Source organism: Vigna umbellata, unplaced genomic scaffold (assembly GCF_029865625.1).
Source record: "Vigna umbellata cultivar VRB3 unplaced genomic scaffold, Vumbellata_1.0 scaffold_790, whole genome shotgun sequence".
In the NCBI taxonomy this organism is placed as follows: Eukaryota; Viridiplantae; Streptophyta; class Magnoliopsida; order Fabales; family Fabaceae; genus Vigna; species Vigna umbellata.
In genome coordinates, this window is record NW_028274556.1 from 7,398 (window position 1) to 17,193 (window position 9,796).

General features: G+C 44.0%; 1 protein-coding gene across 2 annotated transcripts; it reads left to right on the top strand.

Annotated features, from left to right (window-relative positions):
- The first annotated feature begins 877 nt into the window (after positions 1-877).
- On the top strand, positions 878-3,782 carry LOC148190547 (uncharacterized). 2 transcript variants are annotated; one of them, XM_088102824.1, is made up of 7 exons: positions 878-1,179; positions 1,323-1,418; positions 1,514-1,581; positions 2,734-2,822; positions 3,101-3,176; positions 3,374-3,469; positions 3,545-3,782. In XM_088102824.1, exons 2-7 carry the CDS (start codon positions 1,382-1,384, stop codon positions 3,650-3,652), a joined length of 474 nt encoding a protein of 157 aa, XP_087958950.1. In that variant the 5' UTR covers positions 878-1,179; positions 1,323-1,381; the 3' UTR covers positions 3,653-3,782. The 2 variants fall into 2 exon arrangements, with proteins under 2 accessions (XP_087958950.1, XP_087958951.1); XM_088102825.1 differs by lacking the exon at positions 3,374-3,469.
- Positions 3,783-9,796: the final 6,014 nt, after the last annotated feature.

Consider the following 9,796-nt stretch of genomic DNA (forward strand, 5'->3'; position numbering starts at 1 on the left):
GGGGACGAAGTGAAGGTAATGGAGGAAGTGAAGGAAGTGTAGGAAGTTGAGGAAGTTGAGGAAGTGGTCAGAGTGGAGGAAGTGGAGGAAGTCGACGAAATGGACGAAGTTGAGGAAGTGGACGAAGTTGACGAAGTAGACAAAGTGGACGAATGGGACTAAGTGGACGAAGTGGACGACGTGGAGGAAGTTTAGGAAGTGGAGGAAGTGGACGAAGAGGAGCAAGTGGAGCAAGTGGAGCAAGTGGGGGAAGTTCACGAAGTGGACGAAGAAGATGAAGTGGGAGGAAGAGGACGAAGTGGAAGAAGTGGAGGAAGTGGAGGAAGTTGAGGAAGAGGTGGAAATGGACGTAGTGGAAGAAGTGGAGGAAGTGGAAGAAGTGGAGGAAGTGGACGAAGTGGACGAAGTTGACGAAGTGGAGGAAGTGGAGGAAGTGGAAGAAGTGGAGGAAGTGGTCAAAGTGGACGAACTGGAAGAAGTGGAGGAAGTGGAGGAAGTGGACGAAGTGGAGGAAGTGGAGGAAGTGGAAGAAGTGGAGGAAGCACTAGTGGAAAAATAGTATATTATGACTAACCTATTATAACTGGTAAAAATAATCCATCATAATAGGTTGATCGGTGGCAAACTTGTAATAAAAGTTAAACATATTATAACGTTGTTTTGTAAATCAGTTATAATATGAAACGCGGTGGCAAACTTGTAAATAAGTTTAAAACATATTATAACGTAGTTATGAAAACCAGTCATAATATAAAATGCGGTGGCAAATTTGTAAATAAGTTGAAATCTTATTATTACAGAGTTATGGACACCTTAAATATTTTTTAATGTATTATAACTTATTTTTAGAAACCAGTCGTAATATCCCAATCTGATTTTCAGTTTTTCCCCCTAATTTCTCTTCCCTCTCTTCCTCACTTTCGTTCCCCGTAATACACCACTACCATTGAACCACTCTTCCTCTCTTCTTCACTCTCCATCATCCGTTGTTCACTCAACCATTCACTCAACCATTCACTCTCCATCACTCGTTCATTCGCTGCCTTACGAGAGCATTTCTCTCGTCTCCATTATCGAAAGGCTCTTGCTGCCTCTCCATCATCGAAGGCTCTTGCTGCCTCTCCATCATCGAAGGCTCTTGCTGCCTCTCCATCATCTCGTTGAACCACAGTTCAAGCAGTAAGCACTCTCCTTTACCTCTCAGCCTTTCACCTACATCTTTCACCCTCAACTGCTAGGGTTTCTTCGAATCTTCATCTTCTCACCTTTTTACCAATTGTTTTGACTTTTCCTACATTTTTCATTGAAATCGGTTCCCTCAGTGTTTGTCTAGGTAGGCTTTGAGATGATTGATGCAATTGTTGAGTCGTAGGGGATTCCTATGAACACTGCCCATTCCAAAGCCATTTTCGGAAAAGGTTTGCTTGTTCCCTTGCTTAGATATTTCTATTTTCTATTTCTCTCTCTATGTTTATTGTATTCATGAATTTTTGCGCAAGTTGGTTTGTTGCAGGTTTTGTTGGTGAAGTTCATGCCTTCCTTGCAAAGCCTCATACTTACATGAATCTGAGTGGTGAATCAGTAAGGAAACAGGATGTGCTGATTTTTTTCTCTCTGTTAACCATTTGGATATTTAACTTTAGATTGTGCAAGTTGTGCTATCTATATAGCTTGTCACTTGCCACTCTCAAAAATTTATTGACCACGAGTTCCTTTAATCGCTTAAGCTTATAGTCTACTTTGAAGGGTAGCTTTTCTAATATGCACATTGAAATTTACTCTTATTGGTTGGAATTTTTGTGAAGTTATATGTACTATTGAAAGTATTTAAGTTTAATATTACAACAACAGGGATAGGAAAATCTCAAAATTGACAATGACTGCTAAAGGAATACCAGTATTTTCGGCAGTTTAAGCTCTGACAGAGTGGATGGTGTTTAGCTCCCTTAGTTTCTTGGGAGGCTTTGCAGCTGCCCTGATTGATGATCCTCTGTGGGTCATGAACACTGTCCCTGTTGAGGCCGAGTTCAACACCCTCGGTGTCATATATGAACGTGGATTGATTGGAACCTACCAAAACTGGTATGCCTTTCTTCCATAATAGTAAATTAGTAGAGGGACTCATTCTAGGAAAAGTAGAACATAGTTGGGGTAGAAAGTAGCTTTCTCATTGACTAATTAGATTAGAAGCATATCTCACTTTAGCTTAATTTCTGTTCATCACTGCTAAATGCTTAAACACAACTCAAGTGGTACCAACTTTTGTCCTTTACCATAGACAGGGCACTGTTATACAGATACACTTGTTTAGCTCCCTTAGTTTCTTCTCATTTGAATATTGGGTGTTTAGAAGAGCTTATACTAAGCTAATTTTACAGTGACTTATGAATTTCTTATGAGTCCCTTTAGCTTATTTCAATTAGTTTCAAGGTGAATATAAACATAATCTCTTCTTATTTTAGTACGCTTATTATATAGGCTCTTATGTTATATTAATCTTGAAAAAGAACTTATTCTGCTTATCCAAATGCACTTATAATATTTCTAGACTGTTAGAGCTAGTATATTGAAAACTAGAAAGTTGTAGCAAGTTGGCAGTGATGCTGACAATCATGGAATCAAAGTTCCTCTTATTAAATTCAATAGGTCTATCATATTGTTTAATCTTATTAAATATTGTTTGCTATGATGAATACACTTGTGAGCTTCTACTAACCTAGCTTACTGTTGTAGGGTTTAAAATCTGAGTTAGAAAAGGCTTCACCTACTTTGGGCCGTGGTGCTACATACTTGAAGGAATTACGCATTAAGGCCTTACCAAGGTTGGTATTATCCTTTTCAAATGATATATTTTGGATACTGTTTTCTTTGATGCCATGTGATTTCAGTTGGATTACACTTTTTGGTAACTAATCTTTTTGGTAAATTTCTTCTCATGCATGCGCATTCCAATCATCTATTCTCCTTCTTCTTCTTCTACCCTTTCTAATTAAAAGCTAATAATTTATCTCCTAAAACATAACAATGTAAGTTTTCCTTTCTATTTTGATTCCTTCCTATATTATTATTATGATGTAATGGATGTCAAACTTTTGTATAGGTCTTTGGAAGCTCATTCAAGGTTACGGGGTGTTCCATCTATTTCTAGGAAGAAGATGCAAATAATCACACCTAATGTAAGAGAAGTTCACCTTCCTTTGTTTTGTGTTTTGTGATTGTTATTTTTATGAGGAATTGGTTGTGTTGTTGGTTTTGTGAAATTTGGTTTAGCAAAATATACAGAGCTACATGGTGCAAAGGCTAGCTAGAGTATAATCTGATATTTTGTGTCTTTGGTTTGAATGAGTCTTCATTATTTGTATTTAATTTGCAGTGTCGACGTCAATTGGGTAGCTATGAATGTGGGTATTATGTAATGAAACACATGCATACCCTTATTTGTACAAACATTATTGAATCATGGAATAAGGTATTAAAATATTAACTAAATACTTATCCAACTATTCATTACAATATTGTTTTAACTCTATTATTTTATTTGTAGATCTTTAATGATTCATCTCCCATGGAAGCTGCAGACATTGAAGACATTAGAAGAAACTGGGCTTCTTTTATTTTAAGTGTTAGTAGAAACTTGGCTACACTTAAATAGTATATGTACATTAATGTAATATTTAGATTTAATATATAGTTTCATGTATAAATGATGTATTAAATATTAGACTATTTAACTTTTGAAATGAATTCTATTTTGTTAGTTTCAATAAATTTGTTTATTCAAAGCTATATTTATTATAAATGGATTGGATGAGATGATAATACAGGAATATTATTATAATTTCATTGGATGGTCAAATTTAATAATCAATTTTTTTTTAAAAAATCATTTATTATAACGTACTAAGCAATGTATGATATGGTACGTTGATCACATATTATAACGTACAATAATATGTACGTAATAATATATAACATATTATAACGTACAAAATCTTATACGTTATAATATCTTCCACCTATTACAACGGACAAATCAAAAATTTGTTATAATAAACTGTGTATATTATAACGTACTTCTAAAACTACGTTATAATATGTTGAACATACTATAACGTAAATTTTTGCTACGTTATAAAATGCGCAGACTTATTATATCGCTCAGAACTATGTCCCCAGTAACTACGATATAAAAGATCATTTTTGTACGTTATAAAAATTCATTTTTCCACTAGTGAAGTGGAGGAAGTTGAAGAAGTGGACGAAGTGGAGGAAGTGGACGAAGTTGACGAAGTTGACGATGTTGACGACGTGGACAAAGTGGACAAAGTGGAAGAATTGGACGAAGTGCACGAAGTGGATGAAGAGGAGGAGGTGGAGGAAGTTGAGGAAGAGGACGAAGTGGAAAAAGTGGAGGAAGTGGAGGAAGTTGACGAAGTGGACGAAAAAAGACGAAGTGGAGGAAGAGGAGGAAGAGGACGAAGTGGAACAAGTGGAGGAAGTTGACGCAGTGGACAAAGTGGAGGAAGTAGAGGAAGTTGCAGAAGAGGACGAAGTGGAAGAAGTGGAGGAAGCGGAGGAAGTGGAGGAAGTTGAAAGAAGTGGACGAAGTGGTCGAAGTCGACGAATTGGACGAAGTGGTTGAAGTGGACGAAGTGGATAAATTTAAGGAAGTGGAGGAAGTTGACGAAGGGGACGAAGTGGATGAGGTGGACGAAGTGGACGGAGTGGATGAAGTAGAGGAAGTGGAGGACGTGGAGGAAGTGGACGAAGGCGACGAAGTGGAGGAAGTGGACGAAATGGACAAAGTGGATGAAGTTGACGAAGTGGAGTAAGTGGAGGACGTGGAGGAAGTGGACGAAATGGATGAAATGGAGGAAGTTGACGAAGGCGACGAAGTGGACGAAGGGGACGAAGTGGTCGAAGTGGACGAAGTGGAAGAAGTGGAGGAAGTGGAAGAACTGGAGGAAGTGGAGGAAATGGCCAAAGTGGACGAAGTGGAAGAAGTGGAGGTAGTGGAGGAAGTGGAGGAAGTGGAAGAAGTTCACGAAGGGGAAGAAGTGGACGAAGTGTAGGAAGTGGAGGAAGTGGCGAAAGTTGATGAAGTGGACGAAGTCGACGAAAAGGACGAAGGGGACGAAGTAGAGGAAGTGGACGAAGTGGAGGAAGTGGACGAAGTGAAGGAAGCAGACGAAGTTGAAGACGTGGACGAAGTGGAGCAAGATGACGAAGTGGAGGAAATGGACGAATGAGAGGAACTGGAGGAAGTTGAAGAAGTGGAGGAAGTGGAGGAAGTGGAGGAAGTTGACGAAGTTGACGAAGGGGGCGAAGTGGAGCAAATGAAGAAAGTGGAGGAGGGGGAGGAGGGGGGAGGAAGTGGAGGAAGTTTAAGAAGTGGACGAAGTGGAGGATGTGGAGGAAATGATGGAAGTGAACGAAGTGGACAAAGTGGACGAACTGGAAGAAGTGGACGAAGGGGAGGAAGTGGACAAAGTGGACGAAGAGAAGGAGGTGGAGGAAGTGGAGGAAGTGGTGGAAGTGGGGGATGCTGACGAAGTGGTCGAAGTGGACTAAGTGACGGAGTTGACGAAGTTGACGAAGTGCACGAAGTGGACGAAATGGAAGAAGTGGAGGAAGTTGACGAAGTGGACGAAGTGGTCGAAGTGGAGGAAGTGAGGGAAGTTGACGAAGTGGACGAAGTGGACGATGGGGACGAAGTGGACGATGGGGACGAAGTGGAGGAAGTGGAGGAAGTGGACAAAGTGGACGATGGGGGACAAAGTAGAGGTAGTGGAGCAAGTGGAGGAAGTGAAGGAAGTTGAGGAAGTTGAGGAAGTGGACGAAGCGGACGAAGTGGAAGAAGTGGACGAAGTGGAGGAAGTGGTCGAAGTGGACGAAGTGGATTAAGTGGACGAAGTGGAGGAAGTTGACGAAGTTGACGAAGAGGAGGAAGTGGAGGAAGTGGAAGAAGTGGAGGAAGTGGTGGAAGTGGAGGAAGTTGAAGAAGTGGGCGAAGTGGACGAAGTGGAGGAAGTGGAGGAAATGGATGAAGTGGAGGATGTGGAGGAAGTGGAGGAAGTGGACGATGTGGACGATGTGGACGAAGTGGACAAAAATGGACGAAGTGGAAGAAGTGGACGAAGTGGAGGAAGTGGATGAAGTGGACGAAGTGGACGTAGTGGAGGATGTGGACGAAGTGGACAAGGTTGACGAAGTGGAGGAAGTGGAGGAAGTGGAGGAAGGGGACGAAGTAAGGGAAGTGCAGGAAGTGCAGGAATTGGAGGAAGTTGAAGAAGTGGACGAAGTGGAGGAAGTAGAGGAAATGAAGGAAGTGGACGAAGTGGAGGAAGTGGAGGAAGTTGATGAAGGGGAATAAGTGGACGAAGTGTAGGAAGTGGAGGAAGTGGCGGAAGTTGATGAAGTGGACGAAGTGGAAGAAGTCGACGAAGTCGACGAAAAGGACGAAGGGGACCAAGTAGAGAAAGTGGACGAAGTGGAGGAAGTGGACGAAGTTGAAGAAGTGGACGAAGTGGAGGAAGATAACGAAGTGGAGGAACTGGACGAATTGGAGGAACTGGAGGAAGTTGAAGAAGTGGACGAAGTGGAGGAAGTTGACGAAATTGACTAAGGGGGCGAAGTGGAGCAAGTGAAGAAAGTGGAGGAGGGGGAGGTAGTGGAGGAAGTGGAGGAAGTTGAAGAAGTGGACGAAGTGGAGGAAGTGGAGGAAATGGTGGAAGTGGACGAGGTGGTCGAAGTGGAAGAAGTGGACGAAAGGGAGGAAGTGGACAAAGTGGACGAAGAGAAGGAGGTGGAGGAAGTTGAGGTAGTGGTGGAAGTGGGGGAAGTTGACGAAGTGGTCGAAGTGGACTAAGTGACTGAGTTGACGAAGTGGACGAAGTGGACGAAATGGAAGAAGTGGAGGAAGTTGACGAAGTGGACGAAGTGGTCGAAGTTGAGGAAGTGATGGAAGTTGACGAAGTTGACGAAGTGGACGATGTGGACGAAGTGGAGGAAGTGGAGGAGGTAGATGAAGTGGAGGAAGTGGAGGAAGTCAAGGAAGCGGAGGAAGTGGACAAAGTGGACGATGGGGACGAAGTGGAGGTAGTGGAGGAAGTGGAGGAAGTGAAGGAAGTTGAGGAAGTTGAGGAAGTGGACGAAGCGGACGAAGTGGAAGAAGTGGACGAAGTTAACGAAGTGGAGGAAGTGGTCGAAGTGGACGAAGTCGACAAAGTGGACGAAGTGGACGAAGTGGACGAAGTGGACTAAGTGGACGAAGTGGAGGAAGTTGACGAAGTTGACGAGGAGGAGGAAGTAGAGGAAGTGGAAGAAGTGGACGAAGTTAACGAAGTGGAGGAAGTAGTCGAAGTGGACGAAGTCGACGAAGTAGACGAAGTGGACGAAGTGGACGAAGTGGACGAAGTGGACTAAGTGGACGAAGTGGAGGAAGTTGACGAAGTTGACGAGGAGGAGGAAGTGGACGAAGTGGAAGAAGTGGAGGAAGTGGAGGAAGTGGTGGAAGTGGAGGAAGTTGAAGAAGTGGACGAAGTGGACAAAGGGGAGGAAGTGGAGGAGATGGAGGAAGTGGAGGATGTGGAGGAAGAAGACGATGTGGATGAAGTGGCCAAATTGGACGAAGTGGAAGAAGTGGAGGAAGTGGAAGAAGTGGACGAAGTGGACGAAGTGGAAGAAGTGGACGAAGGGGGAAGTGGACAAAGTGGACGAAGAGAAGGAGGTGGAGGAAGTGGTGGAAGTGGGGGAAGTTGACGAAGTGGTCGAAGTGGACTAAGTGACGGAGTTGACGAAGTGGAGGAAGTGGACGAAATGGAAGAGGTGGAGGAGGTTAACGAAGTGGTCGAAGTGGAGGAAGTGATGGAAGTTGACGAAGTGGACGATGGGGACGAAGTGGAGGAAGTGGAGGAGGTGGATGAAGTGGAGGAAGTGGAGGAAGTTAAGGAAGTGGAGGAAGTGGACAAAGTGGACGATGGGATGAAGTGGAGGTAGTGGAGGAAGTGGAGGAAGTGAAGGAAGTTGAGGAAGTGGACGAAGCGGACGACGTGGAAGAAGTGGACGAAGTTAACGAAGTGGAGGAGGTTGTCGAAGTGGACGAAGTCGACGAAGTAGATGAAGTGGACGAAATGGACTAAGTGGACGAAGTGGAGGAAGTTGACGAAGTTGATGAAGTGGAGGAAGTGGAGGAAGTGGAAGAAGTAAAGGAAGTGGAGGAAGTGGTGGAAGTGGAGGAAGTTGAAGAAGTGGACGAAGTGGAGGAAATGGAGGAAGTGGAGGATGTGGAGGAAGTGGACGAGTTGGACGAAGTGGACAAATTGGACGAAGTGGAAGAAGTGGACGAAGTGGAAGAAGTAGAAGAAGTGGACGAAGTGGACGTAGGGAGGATGTGGACGAGGTTGACAAAGTGGAGGAAGTGGACGAAGTGGACGAAGTGGACGAAGGGGACGAAGTAAGGGAAGTGCAGGAAGTGCAGGAATTGGAGGAAGTTGAAGAAGTGGACGAAGTGGAGGAAGTAGAGGAAATGAAGGAAGCGGACGAAGTGGATGAAGTGGAGTAAGTGGAGTAGGTTGACGAAGGGGAAGAAGTGGACGAAGTGTAGGATGTGGCGGAAGTTGATGAAGTGGACGAAGTGGACGAAGTCGACGAAAAGGAGGAAGGGGACCAAGTAGAGGAAGTGGAGGAAGTGGAGGAAGTGGACGAAGTGGAGGAAGCGGACGAAGTTGAAGAAGTGGAGGAAGATGACGAAGTGGGGGAACTGGACGAATTGGAGGAACTGGAGGAAGTTGAAGAAGTGGACGAAGTGGAGGAAGTGGAGGAAGTTGACGAAGTTGACGAAGGTGGTGAAGTGGAGCAAGTGAAGAAAGTGGAGGGGGGGGAGGAAGTGGAGGAAGTGGAGGAAGTTGAAGAAGTGGACGAAGTGGAGGAAGTGGAGGAAATGGTGGAAGTGGACGAAGTGTTCGAAGTGGACGAAGTGGAAGAAGTGGACGAAGGGGAGGAAGTGGACAAAGTGGACGAAGAGAAGGAGGTGGAGGAAGTGGTGGAAGTGGGGGAAGTTGACGAAGGGGTCGAAGTGGACTAAGTGACGGAGTTGACGAAGTGGACGAAGTGGACGAAATGGAAGAAGTGGAGGAAGTTGACGAAGGGGACGAAGTGGAGGAAGTGATGGAAGTTGACGAAGTGGACGATGGGGACGAAGTGGAGGAAGTGGAGGAGGTGGATGAAGTGGAGGTAGTGGAGGAAGTCAAGGAAGTGGAGGAAGTGGACAAAGTGGACGATGGGGACGAAGTGGAGGTAGTGGAGGAAGTGGAGGAAGTGAAGGAAGTTGAGGAAGTGGACAAAGCGGACGAAGTGGAAGAAGTGGACGAAGTTAACGAAGTGGAGGAAGTGGACGAAGTCGACGAAGTAGACGAAGTGCACGAAGTGGACGAAGTGGACGAAGTGGACTAAGTGGACGAAGTTGACGAAGTTGACTAAGTGGAGGAAGTGGAGGACGTGGAAGAAGTGTTAGAATCGCTGCAACAGAATTATTAGGGTGGAACAAACCAAGAGGGGGGTGAATTGGTTATATATTATTTTTCTCTTAATTTTTCTTACTGGGTGGATGATTAAATATAAATGACAGAGTAAGGGAAAGAGAAAAATTACACAGGTGATTTTATCCTGGTTCAGATCACTAGGATCCTACGTCCAGTCGCTTATCTCAAACAAGATAAACCTTTTTCACTAACACAAAACACTTACAAATATTAGTCACAAAGAAAAACAATTTGTAAGAGTTTAGAAATACCAC